Here is a 17,594-nt window from a genome sequence, read left to right as displayed (position 1 = left end):
CGAACGCTTGATCCTCTCCTCTTTTTCTCCTCTTTTCTCTTCTTCTTTTCTCTTCTTTTCTCTCAACTAAAACCCTAGGCGTAAACTAGGATTATAAAACTGATCCTAATCAGATTATACCCTTAAAATATTACTAAAAACAAATTAAATCTGATTGGGTAAGGAAAAGACCAAAATACCCGTCCCTATTTTCGGCTAACTTTCCTTAACTGGACAGCCTATCTTCAAAAGGACATATCTCACTCATCCTACCTCGAAACTTAGCAAACTCGGAGGCGTTGGAAAGATAATTCAAAGATATTTCCTACGGTATCTGGTAGAACACCTAACTCATCCTGAGCTAGGAGTTATGATCGTTTGAATTCGACCCAAAACTCATACTTAGCTTAACTTGCAAAATTTCAGATTTTGCTATTTCCAATTTAATTCTTTTTAGAACTCAAGGTTCTACATCTAGTGACCTTAACACTTACTAAATTTTAATTCCTCGGTAAAATCCTACTCACAATGAAGGATGGTTCAAGTCTTAGTTCAAAAAAAATTCTAGGGTATTACAATATCTCCCCCTTGGGATCATTCATCCTCGAATGACTACTGGACTGGGTATGGAATGGGTTACTCTTACTAAGGTCTGAGTCTAATGGTACACTCTCACTATATTCAAGCTTAACCCAAATCCTTAGGTTCAGGTTCTATACCTCTCTATAGGGAATCTCATCCCAAGACCATTACTCCTTACCACCACATTCAAGCTTAGTACTCTAGGAACTCCATGGACTCCTACTAACAAACTCCTTCAGAGCCAACTAAAGGCTCTCATTTAAATATTTCTCATATTAAAACCTCATTCTAATCTTCCTCCTTATTTACAATCTTAGATGGAACTATCACACCATCATCATCATGATATGATCATTAACCTCCTCTTTCTAACATCACTTCATTACTAAAATGGCCTCTAAAAAGATATCCCCCAAACTATTTGGAATTCATTACTATCTTACTCTCAAGCACTTGACTTTATTTCTCATCTTATCATCTACCCCTTAGGTCTAAAGCTAACACTTGAAAAGTATGGACATATTCCATCATCTCTAAATAGTCTACCTCTTCTTTTAATCTAACACTTGGGAGAAGTTTATATCATGCCTACCAAACTCTCTATAAGCGGTACTAAGACCTCTTTCTAAGGTGTTTCCCTTAACCTCTTCTGGTTACATACCCTCTCGGTACACCTCTTAACACTCTTATTACTCTTGTGTCTTAGCCACACTATACTGCCCTTATCTAAACGTTAGGGTCTCTCACTTGTCCTACTCACATTCATTGCAACAACCATATCAAATACTCACTTACTCTATGTCAAGTCTACCATATCAAATCTCAAGACTAACATCATCACCCTCATACTTTCATTCTTTGGATCATGACACTCATCTCAAATTCAAGCTTAATGTTTATTACTAAACCCGAATATCAATATGATTGCTCGCCTACTATACTATACCTCATTACTTAATCAGTTATATAACCTTCTGTACATCATGACCCTCTTAAACATATCATAAGCCTAGTTTATATCTATCCCTTCATGAATACTCTGTGCTTCTATTCAGTAGATACACTTGGTCATTACCTACACAATGACACTTCATCACAAACTCCTTTATAGCTAAAATACACTCTACATCCTATGATGGAATCTTCACAACTCATCACTTCTTAGTCTACCCATAAGGGAAAACTCTTCATTAATAACTTACTAGGTGCATGACTATAGTAACATAGCTTGCCTCATCACTATCTCCCTTTCTAGGATTACTAAACCTACGCATACTTTCCTCTAACTCTGGGCTCTTTCACTACAACTTCTAATGATCTCGTCATTCATACCATCTTTTAGGATAAGAATACTACCCAAGCTCTAAACATACTTTCTCATGAGGATCTCAGTTGAAACAAGACTTAAAGAAGAGAGTACAACTCTCTTTTAGCTCAAATGCATGATTCATATGAAGGCATTACTTTGAAACTGAACACTTAACTTGCTTTTGGGCTTCTCTTAAGCCCCTCTGGAGTTTCTTGACTTTCTCAAGACTCTTGCTAAGAACAACTCATCCAAAAGGATAAACTTTACACTTTACTTTTCAACCACCTCTAGTATGATGGGTAGTCTAATGAATTCTGAGAAACGTAGGAGTACGAATAAAATCTCTAGGACATAGCTCTATTGCACGAATAAGAGTATAAAAGAAGGGAATTTTTTCTTAAATGTCTGCAGTCCCTCATTTATAGAAGTGGGGCCCTCACAATCATAAACAAGATCCTACTTGAAACGGCTTCATAGACACCCTAGGACACTTAAACTCTGGGCTCTTATACCAAGTTTATCACGACCCGAGTCTACACCCTGGACGTGGCCAGCACTCAAGAACCATTGTTGGTCCCCAAGCGAACCCTCCTCCTGGCTGACTACAAGCGGAAGACTAACTTAAAACTGAAATAAAAGTTCATAAAACTGAAATATAAACTTTAAGTCCAAAGAAAACTCTGTATAACAAAATATATACAACTTACCATATAAAGGAAACTTTAGTCCTTAAAACATTTAATAAAATGAATGAATAATACAGACTTTTCAACTATACTGACTATCTATGAAGCCTCTAACTGATAAAGATGGAAGTCGGGACAAGACCCACGACATCCTAACAACTAATATAACTGAAAGGTAAATAAAATCCTCTGGAAGCAAGGAGGCTCACCATAGCTAACTCGAACTCTCGGATATATCAACGAAACTCCTATTGATGATCCTGAATACCTGTGTCTATATCATGAGAAGATGCAGGCCAAATGGCTCAGTACGTGGAATGTACGAGCATGTAAGGGGAATTCTAAAACATAACATAAGGTTGAACTTTGATAAAAGGAAACATACTTACCTCTTTTCAAACTCACCGAACTCAACTCAACTTAAGAATAAGATACTCAACTCAAGGATTAGATACTCATCTTCAAAGATATGATACTCGACTCAATGAAGCACAAATCAACTCAAGATTCTCAACTTAAGGTACTCAACTTGAAATACTCAACATAACTAGACTGATTTCAATATAAAGCAATTTTTAAAGCAAATGCAATATAAAGAAAAGCTATTTAAAAAAAACATGATGTCAACTCTATGGGTATGCAAGGATACAACATAACTTTGAAATGTATGTAGAAATACAAATAACTGTGTATATAAAAATACAATAACTTTTGTGAGAGTTTCTCTAACCGACAACCATCACTTAAGAGCTATAGTGATGATACAACACATTACCTCGTGCTGCCAAGGACCATCCTATACCTTGCCATCGATATAGGACCTTACTTAACTTAGTGGATCCACTAGCTTAACTTACGTGATCATCTAAAAAGTATGACCCATTAAATCCCATGTTGGCTACATGGTTCTTATGGAGAGTTGAGTTAATATGAACTCGCGTCCCCAATTCGGTGCTCAATACTACTCCCAAAATATACTTTAGCTCATTATGTGTTTTAAACACCTCTTTCTTTAGTTTGAGATAATTGCTCAAAGTTTAGCCCAAAGGCTCTCTTGGAATCGATGTTCCCTTTACTGAAAACTAGCCCAAAAGCTCTTTTGGAAATCATAGTTCCTTTCTTGCTCAAATGTGAAAACATTTATAAACTTATGTGGGAAAACTTAGTCCCCTAATAACTTTTGAGAAATGAACTCAACTCTTTACTCTTTACTTTACTTGAAACTTGAGCCTTAAAACGAAGTTTAAACGTTTATAAAAGACTTTACTCTTACTCTTTACTTAACTTCAAAGCTTAAGTCTTAAAACAAAGTTAAAACATTTGTAAAAGACTCCTTAAAATATGATTCATGCAGAATTAGGGACATGAATGACTCAATACAAGGTTTTCAATAACCATAGATAGAACTCAATACTTGGAACTTAAGAACTTCAATGATACTTCTCAAAAGGGCATTAGGAACTCAACACATAAAGGTTTGAAACTTGAAGATTCCACTTCTCTGAAAGATGCTCAACTTACGAAGTTCATGCGGAATTATGGGCATGAAACAACTCGACTCGATTATCTACATAACAACATGGACTCATGTATACGACTCTTCTCACTCTCTTACTTACTTTCTCAAAACTTTTAGTTCAAATCGATAGTTGATCTCAAAGGATTCACAATTGAACTCAAAGGCTTACTTGAACTTTACTTTTAACTCTCTTTTGAATGTGAAGTATGAATTCAAGAGTTTTGGTTCATGATATGAAGGATCTCATGATGACAAAGTAGATTCATGAATACATTCTCCTCATCGTCATACTCACTTGCTCGAGTCTTGAAACAGGTTACTAGTAATTGTAGAAAACTCCTTAAAAAGACTCTTAGGGACCTTATCAAAAAGGTTTGAAACAACTCTCAAACTTGACTCTCAACTCTACCTTCAATTTAATTTATGAATTCAAGGTTATGATCATTTTAGGAATGATTTTAGGTGTTTAGAAGTAGCTTAGAGTAGTTAGAATCGAAAAGGAGTGAAGATGCACTTTAAACGAACTCAAACGGGGTAACCGGCGACAAACTGGGTGGGGAAGGCGACCCTGGCGCTATGGGTGGTGCCATCCCCTAAACTTCAGAGGTGGGTTTGGGGAGCTCTGGCAGGCGCATTGCGCCAAGCCCCAATCCAGAAAATTCAACAAGTTTCTTTTCTCGTTTTCTCACCCTATTTCGCCTAGAATCGAATGGTTTCTTCCCCAATCACTTAGAATTGATTACTTAACATAAGTACACTCTAATCTACTCAATACATCCCTTAAAACACTCACTTTGATCTTAAGAAATCAATCCAAAACCCAACACAACAAGATTTAGAATGAACTTCAAGAACACCTACCAAAGAACTTAATCAAAGAACTCAAAATCTTTCAACTTTAAGAATGAAATTTGCACTAAAAATAACATGTTTGGCATGTTGGTGAACAAACCCAACACTATGGAAGCTCACATACCTCTTAGGGATTAAACCCATGGCGAAAATCCGCAACAAGACGCAAGAATCTCGACGAACGCTTGATCCTCTCCTCTTTTCTCTTCTTCTTTTCTCTTCTTTTCTCTCAACTAAAACCCTAGGATTAAACTAGGATTATAAAACTGAACCTAATCAGATTATACCCTTAAAATATTACTAAAAATGAATTAAATCTGATTGGGTAAGGAAAAGACCAAAATACCCGTCTCTATTTTCGGCTAACTTTCCTTAACTGGGCAGCCTATCTTCAAAAGGCCATATCTCACTCACCGACCTCGAAACTTAGCAAACTCGGCTGCGTTGGAAAGATAATTCAAAGATCTTTCCTATGGTATCTGGTAGAACACCTAACTCATCCTTAGCTAGGAGTTATGATCGTTTGAAGTCGACCCAAAAGTCATACTTAGCTTAACTTGCAAAATTTCAGATTTTGCTATTTCCAATTTAATTCTCTTTGGAACTCAAGGTGCTACATCTAGTGACCTTAACACTTACGAAATTTTAATTCCTCGGTAAAATTTTACTCACAACGAAGGATGGTTCAAGTCTTAGTTCAAATTTTTTTTTGGGTTATTACAAATATAATATAAACAATTAATAAAAGGAGATAAGTTGAAAAGTGAAAAGGCTACCATTAGTTTGTATCGTGAACCCTTCTACTTAACCATGCTTATACTTGCATGATTTTGTATCGTGAACCCTTCTACTTAACCATTTATCAACTAAACCATTAAACTCAATAAAATACAATATATCAAACTCCTCTTACCATTGACCATGCTTATGTGGCATTAAGATGGTTGAGTTGGCAAGAGAGTGTGACTACACGCATGTGAAGGCGGGTGAACTTCATATTTAAATTTTAAAAATATAATAATATATTTTTTTAGAAAAACTAAAAAAAAAATAATGAATTAAAAAAAGAAAAAGTAAATTTTTAAAAAAGTCTTCTTCTTCCTTCAACTCCACCTAATTTTCGCCGCCATCCCCATTCCTGCCCCAACCCCTTTTTCTTTCTTCTCCACACTTATTATCACCTTTACCAAGACATTGGCACCTCCTTGTCGTCATATTTCAAGTTGTTATCATTGCAGGGAGAAAGTGACGGTGATTTTATGGTGGTGCTCGTCGGAGTCTACTGATTCAAAGTGGAGTAAGAGAGAGAGGCGGCACTAATCCTTTTTCACCCGAATGAGAGGCAACGAGGGGCATTATATATTGGTATGACAGAGAGGATGGAGAGGAGAGGCGGTTCTTGGTGGCTCGCAGTGTCGCCAGTGGTGTTTCGACTTAGGGTTACTAATTTTTTGGAGGTTGGAGAAACAGGAAAGGAAAATAGTGAGGTTTGCAACGGAGATGGAGACTGGTACAAGTATCGCCGGCAAGAAGAGCGGTGGCGGCGACGACTTTTGCCAGTGGATTTTAGATTTACATGGTTGAAATAAGGAGAGGAGGTGTGGAGTCCCAAATTTTACTTAATAAATTTTAAAATTTATTATTTTATATTTTATTTAATAAAACTTTGTTTAATAATTTTTAAAAATAAATAATGAAGATAATTTTGACATGTTATTAATTTATGTGACATGGATTTGACATGTCATTTGTTCAAGGGCGAGTGAACTACACACATGATAAGAGGGGTTTAAAAATATTCGTTTGATTGAGTTTAAGGATTTAATTGGTAAATGGTTAAGTAGAAGGGTTCACAATACAGACTCATACAAGTACAAGGGTCCACCAGACTATTTCGCCTAAAATTTATAAAGAAGATAAAAAGGCTACATGTATAAGAAGATTAAAAATTCTTTCAATTAAGTAGTAAGCTAACATTAAAACATACAAATTATTATATTTAATAGGAGGAATTTACTTGATAATAAATTATTATTATTATTTTATTTAATTAAGTATATGTTTTATTATATTTTAATTTGGTGTAGAGGTAAAATGGTATTTCAACTTTTAAATTTGTGGCTTTCCACTTTTAATATAACTAGTTTCTGGGTACGTGCGTTGCGCGTGTAGCTTATGTCAATAAGTATAAAAAAAAATAAAAAAAAGAGTTACATCTATTAATAACAAATTTGTGCTATAAAACAAAATAAAAGTTTGTTATATTTTTTATATCCAAAACATGATGTTTGATCTCAAAGTTGAAAAAGAACAGAGAAAGAAAATGTTAAATTATAAAGCTTATTAAATTGAAGGACCTTGAAAACACTTTTCAAATTGTTTTAGTTTATACACAAACAGCAACAACAAAAATAATGACATATCTATATATAGTACCACAAAGTGGGATGATTTTATTATTTTAAAGTGTTTAAATAAATCTCTAGTGTAGTCCAACAAAGTATTCTAAATAAGAAATTTATATGTTTTCGTAAATTACAAATGTCACTTATACTGTATATGTATATATAGCATTCAAAGAACTAGCTTTACAAATGTAAAGGTTTCTCAATGCAAATTCATTGTGAATTCTTATGTAATAGTAAGATATCAATCCCAAAAATATACTATAACTTTCTTTAATTAGTTAAGTTAATATGAATGGTTCTCATATTTGTATTTCTTTTAAGTTCAACTTTTTAAATCTTTGTTAGAATGAATATTAATATTTTAGCATAAAAATTGTTGTTAGAGGAGTGTTAACAAAAAATTTAAAAGTCTTTCAATTTTTTGGTGAGTGTTTAGTATGCAATTCAACTTTATAAGTGGCAATTTCCCATTTTTAAAACCACCTCTGTGAATGAAAAATGCACAACTCATGAATATTGTTAAACTGGGAAGAAAACAACTAAAACAAAGAACCTGATAACAATAAATGGTAACACTAATCTTAGTGATACAACGTGAGAATATGTAAGACCACCTTTATTTAGGACATCTATTAGTATTATTTATTATAGTAAAATGTTCTCCACTGCATCACATTAATTACAACATATATTCATAATTGGATACTTTTAAGATAATGTAAATTTTCTAGCCCTTTATTCCTACATAATTACTATTCCATAGTATTAATTATCTAAATATAATTACTAATTAGAAAGTATATGCATAGATTCTTTGAATTGGGAAAATCTAATCCTAAATTTTTTTAAAAATCATGATAATTTGATCCAAAAGGGAATGAATTATATATCGATAAATAAAAAATCATGTCATTGTTTTGTAAATAATAAAATAAAATAGAGATGAAAAAAAGAGAAAGACAGTCTTAAAATTAAATAACAATTACATGGAGATTCAAAAGGGAAGAAAGAATGTGATCATGACAACTATGAACTTCACAGTATCCGTATACAGCGACCTTGCTCGACATCAAAATTAAATCATCATTGTTAAACAAGAAATATAGATATCAAAAGATATGTTCATCACATTTTTCATACACAAAAAAAATATTCATAAAAATTTAAGTACAGACTAAAAAATTCTCTCATTGTTAAATTACTTTACCTCGTCTGATATTTAATTTGATATATGACAAAAGTATTTCATGTGCACAACAAATCTAATCTTATTTGTGCTTGTGTACAACAATCCCCTTTATATGACTGGAAAAACAATTCCTTCAAATAGCCTCTAACCTCTGTTTCTAGTACCCATATTTTCCTACAATTTTATATCGAAATTGAATATACATATGTAAATACCTAAAACTCTACAGAAAAGTTAGGAAAAAAAGACAAGTTTCTAATAGAGAAATTTTAAGAGCAGAGCTCGAAGAATTAAACAAAACATTAACAGAGAGGAAATGAAAAAGAAGTTCAAACTCTAAATAAGACTAACCATTTTGACTTATAAACGATTGTAAGATCAATTGTGATCTTTGAACTTTTTTATATAAGATGTTATCCACATTACATAGACTTTTGGACTTCTTATTAATTAAAATGAAAATAATTTGTGAGAAAAGATAACTAAAAGTGGGAAAATCATTTTATTTTTTTTACCTTAAAAATGGCAATAGAGTCATTTAATTTTACGAGGGCATTTTGATATTTCAACTATTGGGATATACTATTAACCATATGGTTGAGTTATAGTATTGATTTTAATCCTTTATAAAGACTTTACGTTTTATGTAAATTGATACAATAAAGTTTTTGTTTGAATAGATCATTGTGTTTATATGTGTGTCCATTGCTTATATAGTAGACGATTTTTGGGTATGGAGTTGCTTAACTCATACGCAGAAGATTAAAATTGTCGGTTCTTATAAGTCATAAATTAAATGTTCACAATCAAAGATGAAATTGGACAAACATCTTGATGATTGTAACACAAGATTAAAAGTAATTCAATCTTAATTATGGGAATGGTAAAATTCCAACTTCTTGTGTTAGTACATTTTGCATGTATTGAACGGACCAAATTGAGATATGCATTTAGGTTCTGAATTTCAATAAATAATATCTCTAGTCCATTACATGAGCTTATACTCTTAATCTTGATGTAGTTATTATGATCTGTGTAGTTTGCTTTATTATTTTCATCTATTAAAAGGTGAGACTCTATGATGAGTCAAAAAATTCCTAATGGATTGGATAATAACAAATTACATACGTGGAATAATAATTAGCTGATAGAACCATATCTCGGATATGATAAAGAAGACACCCCTTTATGGTTGTTATAAATAGTCACGTGAAAACCTTGCAGGTGGATTATATATGTATATCCTTCACGTGAATTAATTTAAGCATAAAGATAAAGGATTAAATTAATCAATGGATTAAATTTTTCAGAAGTTTAATTTAATTGATTGGTGTCGGTAATTCTAACACGGGGAGTTAAATAAGTTGTAACGAAAAAAAATTGAAATTAATTAGAGGAGTGCAGTTGCAGATTTTTAGTGGTACAATCTTTGATTTATTATGATATGGTTAATTCATGCTTTTTACGAATTAAATATTATAATTGGAAGCCTCTCCTAATAAATTTGTGGTCCCTACTATGCCTAATTAATTGATCGAGTTCGGAAAAGAAAAGGATTGTTAGTATTTTTATTCAGCTTAGGAATAAATTGTTTTTGACTTTTATTAGTTTAAAAGAGAAAAACGTTTTCTTTCCTTAAAAGAAGAAAAAAAGAATACTGCAATGTTTTAATTCCTTGGAAGATGAAAGAAACAAATAATAGTGTTTAATGGTTATTAGTGGCTATTAATGGTGTTTAATGGTTGTTGATTACCCTTGGTGTTTAATGACTTTCTAAATACACTTAATGATATTTAGTGGTTGTTGATAACTATTGATCATGGTTGTTAGATACTCTTAACCATGTCAAAATACACTTAATGATATTTAATGGTTGTTGATGACTATTGATCATGGTTATTGGATACACTTAACAGTGTCCAAATACACCTAAAGGTATTTAATGACTATTAATGACCATTAATTATGACTAGAAACATTTCTTCTTTCAAACATTTCCCTTATACTGAAAAGTATAAATAGGGGTGGTGTTTCTCAAGGAAAGGATATCTTTTTTAAAAAATAAAATTCTTGCCCACACAAGACTTGATTAAGAAAGTTAGTCAGGAATTAGTAGAAGACTGCAATTCTGGAGTCCCAGTCCCTGAACGAGTTGTGTGAATGCTACAAAAGGTTAGAGTTTCACAATTTATTTAGATTACATTATTATGCTTTTATGTAAGTTTGTGATTCTGAAAAATGCTTCCGCTGTGCATATTCTAACAGTTCCCACTTATAATAATATATGATATGATATGATATATATATATATATATATATATATGATATATGATATATGATACTTATACTCATATAAATGGTTAGAGTTATACTTCCATAGTGTTGGTATACAGTGTTCTTGCTCTGTACATTGGTGAATGGATTGTGGTATGTTAGAAATATGATGATTGTAACTATATCTATTTACACATATAATTGTTAGTGATTTCTGATGACTCTATTGAATTGTGACTTATGTGTTTGACTATGTGGAATTACTTGTCTACTTGCTTTATAAATGTGATTATATATCTGTTACTAATCTTAGTCGACATATGATGTCTACAGATACATAGTATTAGTAGGGATGCGACTCCTACACTTTCTTTTGAGCGCAAACTATGATCCAGAGGAGTCTACTAGACCCCGTATTTAGGTAAGTTATTTCCAAATCTGAGGGTGAGCTACTTCCATTGGACTGCCGCAGATCTTCCTTATTTTGATGTAATTCCCTTCAAACCTTGAGATTACTTAGTATTTATTCATTTTCTACTCTTAGAAATTTTTGATTAATTGTTTTAGTATGGTGACTTTTGAATTCTGGGGATGTAATAGTTTAGACTTCTGCTATTTATTTGATTTTTTTTAGACTTAGTATTAATTGTTGTACTTGTTATTTTCTTACTAGAATTCTTGGATGTTGGGTAACTTAGGATGTTAAGCGTTGGTAGCACATAGGGGGGATTGGTGTGGTTTCCAGTCATGATGCTTTGGGTCATGACAAGGTTGGTATCAGAGTTTTAGGTTCGTTGATCTAATCGTACTAAGATAGGTGTAGCGGAGTCTTACTAAATAGTACAGAGATGTCTATACTGCTCTTCGAGAGGCTATATGTTGCTAGGAAAACTCACTTTTTATTTACTTCATGCTATTACTTGATTATAATTGTTATATGGTGATCCAAATTGGTATCTGACTCATCACTCTTTTCTCTCACAAATGGTAAGAACACATTCGGGTGAGGCAAAAGCCAAGGTTCTTGAGCTAGTTGCCGCTCTGTGACTCACAGTTAAGGATGGGCGGCCAGAGGTAGGATGAGAGTAGCAATCCAATCGGGACTAGAACTCTAGTTGTTTAACAGGTGAGAGACAGAAGTGATTCCCCTGCACCTCAAGAGGCTCTAGAGATTGTGAAAAAGAAGGTAGATGTACTAGTTCGAGAGGTAATTGGCAAGTAATGGGACTATGCCCACAGTTCCTGCAGTTCCCGCAGACTAGTTTTTGGGAGTTCAGCATGTTGCAGCTATGGCTCTGTGGATGGATCAAATTTCTAATTCAGGTATGTTTCTGAGGCCTGTGACTGCACCAGTGATGACTAAAGGAGAGCATGATCTATTATAGAGGTTCACCAAGGTGAAGCCTCCTATTTTCTATTATACTGAGTCTGAGGACCCTTATGAGTTTATCATTAACTATCATGAAAGGTTCCATAAGATGTGGGAAGTGGAGAGATATGGAGTGGATTTTGTAATTTTCCAGCTGATGGGAAATGCTAAGTTATAGTGGCAGGTTTATGTTGAGTGTGGACCTGTCGGTTCACTTCCTTTGATGTAGACCTAGTTTCACTACATCTTTCTAGAGCAGTATGTTCCTCGTACCTTGTGAGAGAAGAGACATGATGATTTCACCAGTATAGTGTAGGGGAGTTTTTCAGTCACAGTTTATCATGCCCTATTCCATTCTTATCCAAGCATTCTCTGCAACTACTGCCCACCGAGGAGGAGAGGATCAGACAGTTTATTAAAGGTCTGAATGTGGGACTTAAGCTTGCAAATCTACGGGGCTTCTCCTAATTCAAAAATTCTCTCCCTTTGTGCAAACATAGCAATATTTTCATATTGAATTTGTGTTCTTTGATTTACGCACTTATCTCATAAACTTAATTTCTTAAAGAATCCTTCTTGCATTTTGAATCTGTTTTACCCCGCCGTCTGATCAACAACCATCTCTAGTCAGTTTACTAATTGAGACTTCCTAAGGACATGATTTTTATATAGATGTTTGTAGATCATCAAAATTAGTTTCTGCCTAAATCAAGACCTTCCATTTTTTTTCTTTAACGACCTTGCACCAAAAATACATGCTAAACATATAAGTTGAGCAACAAAACAATTTTAAAAGGAACTGTTCAAGTGTAAGAAGAACATCAAATTTTGTTCACTATATTCATATCCAAATCCCAACGGTTGAGTGTCGTGCAATAAGGACTCAATCTCCTCTGAATGTTGATCAGTTTGAGCCCACGAGTGCTTCAATTTTGATCCAGCTTCCAATTCATAGTAGGTCGATCATCCCCTTAAACATTTAAGCACCTTTGTGCAAGCACGGCAACATTTTTCAATTGCCCTGCATTTCCCTCATCACAGACTATATTGTCGTCAAGAATATCGAACAAATGACCCTTTTCCACTGAAGATATGAAATATTGAGCTAGACTTCTCTCTTCTTCTGGTCTTTCAAAACATAGAGCCTTTCTACCGGTTAGGAGCTCTACAAGCACTACTCCGAAACTGTATACATCACTTTTTTCAGTGAGCTGACTTGTTTGCAAGTATTCAGGATCTAGATATCCTAGAGTTCCTTGAACCAATGTAGCTAGCTCTGTTTGATCAGCAGGAACCAACCTGGATGCTCCAAAATCAACACTTTGGCTGTGTAGCTTTTGTCTAGAAGAATGTTGACTGACTTAATATCTCTATGGATAATAGGAGGGTAAGCTGCTGAGAGCAAGTAGGAAAGTACTCCAGCAGTTTCTGCAGCAACTTTCAGACGAATATCCAAAGAAAGAGTTGACGCCTTTAATTTATCATGCAAGTGTTCAGAAAGTGTTCCATTGCTGATAAATTCATACACCAATAGAAATAATTAATGTAATAACTATGAAATTTATAATATTATCAACTTTCCTTCGTCTAAAATACTGAAATATTAAGAAATAGTAAATAAGTAAAACAAAAGAGCAATGTTTATATAGTAATAACTATTTTGAAGCAAAACTTCCTGACAATCTAAATTACATAAGTAGCATTGATAAATAAAGTCATTCTTTTATCTTGAGCATAAAAAAAAAAATCATGACGATTCTCTAAATTTTGGAAAAGGATATTCAGAAGCATATATCTACATCACAAGAGAAATTGTTAACAAAAACAAATAAATTTAGACTACATCATGTTAACTTCATATATTGGAACATTACATACTAAAGTATATATTAAGCAAAAAAATAATTATTATATTATCAAAATTATTTTCCTCAAGTACTTAAAGTTATGGAATATACCCTCTTATGATAGAACGATTTACTTTATCAGAAGAGTGGTACCTCATATTTCGCTAAACTTCGAACTCACTCAACGACAATAAATCACACAAAAATTTTAAAATGCAAGAAGAAGAAGAGTAGAAGATTAAAAACTTGTGGTTGAAAAATGAGAGGAAGCCCTTCTATTTATAGTCAACAAAGGGTAGTATAAACAAGTGTTTTTTTGTGCCTTATCTAAAAAGTCATGACCTTTCCGAAAAATCACAACCCTTTCGAAAAGTCACAACTTATTGAAAAAGTCACAACTCTTTGGAAAAGTCACAACTCATCGAAAAATCACAACCTGGTAGTATGAACAAGTGTTTTTTTGTGCCTTATTTGAAAAGGCATGACCTTTTCGAAAAGTCACAACCCTTTCGAAAAAGTCACAACTTATTGAAAAAGTCACAACTAATCGAAAAATCACAACCCCTTGAAAAAAGTCACAACTTATCGGAAAAGTCACAACTCATCAAAACAAATGTTTTTTGTGCCTTATCTCAAAAGTCATGACCTTTCCGAGAAGTCACAACCCTTTGGAAAAGTCACAACTTATTGAAAAAGTCACAACTAATCGAAAAATCACAACCCCTTGAAAAAAGTCACAACTTATCGGAAAAGTCACAATTCATCGAAAAAGTCAAAATCTAAGTTAGGGATATTATAGTAATTTAACATTCAAGTTTAGGAGTTAATACTTTTAAGATAATATATAAATATAAATATATATATATATATATATATAATAGAATAGAATAGAATATAGATAGATAGATAGATATAGATGATAAGTATTTGTTTTCTATTCTATCATTCAATTAATAGAGAATATTATTCAGAAAATCTTATGTCTTTCTAGCATGGTATCAAGAGCCATGTTTAATTTTCTTTCTAGTGCTCTCTGTTTTCTCTACTTAGTTACTTTCATGCGTTCCTCTTGTCTCTTTGTTTTCTCTACACAGGTATTTATACTTTTTTTTTCTTTCTACTATGTTATATTCTGTCTACTCGATGAATTCACAATCATCCTCGCGCAGTTTTCTCTCCACAAAGTTGGATTGTTCTAATTTTTCTGTATTGAAATCCACTTTGAAATCTTTGTTCAAGGAAAGGGCTTTTTTGGGTGATTAGATGGTTCTACTCGTCTGCTAAAAGATGCAAAGGAGTTGGATACTTGTAAATTGAATAATTTAAAGGTAATCTCTTGGATGTTGAATTCGGTACATGCTAATATCCATATGGGACTTTGACCATTTAATTTTGCTTCAGAGATGTGGCTCCACCTGCGTAATGTCTATCAACAAAGAAATCTCAGATGAGAGTTTGAAGTGGAACGTAGCATTGCCGAATACACATAGGGGGACAAAAATGTTCGTTGTTTTTACATTGGCTTGCAGTTGCTCTGGTTAGAAGAAATTCAATTTTTTGTGCGAAATATATCTACAACAGGGCTCAAGGAGATGCTGGCAGAACGACAAAAGACAAGGATGGTGCAGTTCTTGATGAAACTTCGGGCTGAATTCTAGTCGATTCGTGGCAGTTTGTTGAACAGAGAAGTCACACCTGCTCTTGATGTTGTATTGGCAACCATCTTGCGTGAAGAGACCAGGCTTTGAACTCAGGCTGCCGTGGAATATATGTCATTACCCGTTGTTGCATTACTTGCACAAAAATCAAATGTCGTTGCTTCAATAGGAAATACTAAGAGAAGTGTCCAATGCTATGAATTCCATGACTTTGGTCATATAGCATTCAATTGTCCTAAGAAGAAATTTTTTTGTGCTTATTGCAAGATTACTGGCCATCATATTTCAGACTATCGTCATCATCCAAATAGTTTGCGGCCTGCTCACCAAGCATACCAGACGAACGTCACTAAACCATCTGGTTCCTTCCCTGCTGGAGATGATCTTGAAAGGCTGATCTGAGATTCTATAGCAGTTTTCCTTCCCAAAGCCATCTCCAGTGCACTCTCGACATCCTCAGGTATAAGTAATTCAGTTAAATCAACTTGGCATCTAGATTCAGGTGCTTCCAATCATATGATCAGAGATTTGTCCTAATTTTCTACATTGTATGATGATGTTTCTAAACATGTTATTCATACGACAAACATGCATACATTTCCTGCTTCGACTATTGGTTCTGTTAGAAAATTGTCTAATGTTCTTTATGTACCAAATTTAAAGGCTAATTTGATTTCGGTAGGTCAACTAGTTGATCAAAATTGTGTTGTAAAATTCTCACTCAATGTTTGTGTTGTTCAGAATCTAAAAATCGGATGACCATGGCCAAGGAGCATAGAGTTGGTAGAATGTTTCTTCTAGAGTTGGTTCATCGTCATTTGCATCATTGTTTTCTTTCAGTTTCTGGCGCAGATGTTACTCGCTTGAATAAGTTGCTCACTCTTTGGCATAATAGGATGAGTCACCCTCATTCCTCTAGGATTCATCACATTCTCAAATCATGTCTTCCAAAAACATATGACATTCATTCCAGTCTCCCTTTGGCCTGCTCTAATTGTGCCGGTTTGAAAAGTCACAATCCTTTTTTTTCATTCGGATCATCTTCTTATGAAGATCTGTTTGAGTTGGTGCATAGTCATGTTTGAGGTCCTTCTCCTATTTTGTCAAGGATGGGATATAAGTACTTTGTGTTATTATTGATCATGTATCTAGATACACATGGGTGTATTTTATTTACAATAATTCTGAGGTTTCGACTATTATGAATTTTATTGAGTATGTTTATACACAATTTCATAAAACTATAAAAATATTTCATTCTGATTCTAGAGGAGAGTACATTAAAACTAATCTTGTTGAGTTTTTTTAAAAAAACAAAGCAATTCTTTCCCAATGCACTTGTCCTCATGTTCCGGAACAAAATGGAGTCGTAGAAAGGAAGAATCGATATGTTTTGGAAACTACAATGACTTTATTGGGTACATCTAATATGCCTAAGAGTTTCTGGCCTGAAGTAGTACATACTTCCGTTTGATTAATAGACCACTTTCCCTAGTCATTGCCACTGAGACACCGTACTTCAAATTATTTCATAAGGAGTCTAATATTTCTACTTGCGAGTTTTTGGTTGTGTATGCTTTGTCCATCTTCTAGCACATGAATGACAAAAGCTTTCAGCAAATGTAGCACAATGTATTTATAGGCTACAACGACACACGAAAGGGGTATTCTTTTATGATGCATCTCGTCGTCAGGTTCGTGTATCTAGGGTCAATTTTCTTACAAACACAATTCTAAACATGCTTCAGAATCTGTTTGTTTTTTGTACAAGTTTGATGATGATGTGGTAGCTACTGATCCTCCGGAGCAGCCGATGAACTATGTTCACTATGATCTCCAGCCCTCCTTTCCTTCAGATATTGACTCTACATCCTCATCCTCATCTTCAGAAGAGGAATCATCTCATTCAGTTACTCCCCCAC

The 17,594-nt window shown here is 33.7% G+C and overlaps 1 protein-coding gene across 1 annotated transcript; it reads right to left on the bottom strand.

The window, feature by feature from the left end:
• Positions 1-13,138: 13,138 nt before the first annotated feature.
• On the bottom strand, positions 13,139-16,106 carry LOC107063304 (wall-associated receptor kinase 3). The gene is made up of 3 exons (XM_015315001.1): positions 16,009-16,106; positions 13,529-13,678; positions 13,139-13,466 (listed from the first exon to the last, which is right to left on the bottom strand). The coding sequence occupies exons 1-3, from the start codon at positions 16,104-16,106 to the stop codon at positions 13,139-13,141; spliced, it is 576 nt and encodes a 191-aa protein (XP_015170487.1).
• Between the last annotated feature and the right edge of the window lie 1,488 nt (positions 16,107-17,594).

This window comes from Solanum tuberosum, unplaced genomic scaffold, assembly GCF_000226075.1.
Source record: "Solanum tuberosum cultivar DM 1-3 516 R44 unplaced genomic scaffold, SolTub_3.0 scf00332, whole genome shotgun sequence".
NCBI lineage: Eukaryota > Viridiplantae > Streptophyta > Magnoliopsida > Solanales > Solanaceae > Solanum > Solanum tuberosum.
The sequence above is the reverse complement of the archived record's forward strand: the minus strand, read 5'-3'. Positions and strand labels throughout refer to the sequence as shown.

Excerpts from the sequence above, each read along its gene's own strand:
- LOC107063304 (XM_015315001.1), bottom strand. The coding sequence starts at position 16,106 with ATGGCTTTGGGAAGGAAAACTGCTATAGAATCTCAGATCAGCCTTTCA. Across the intron at positions 13,679-16,008 it reads GGTTTAGTGACGTTCGTCTG|CAATGGAACACTTTCTGAAC; the intron begins GTATGCTTGGTG and ends TGAATTTATCAG. Across the intron at positions 13,467-13,528 it reads ATTATCCATAGAGATATTAA|GTTGGTTCCTGCTGATCAAA; the intron begins GTCAGTCAACAT and ends TGGAGCATCCAG.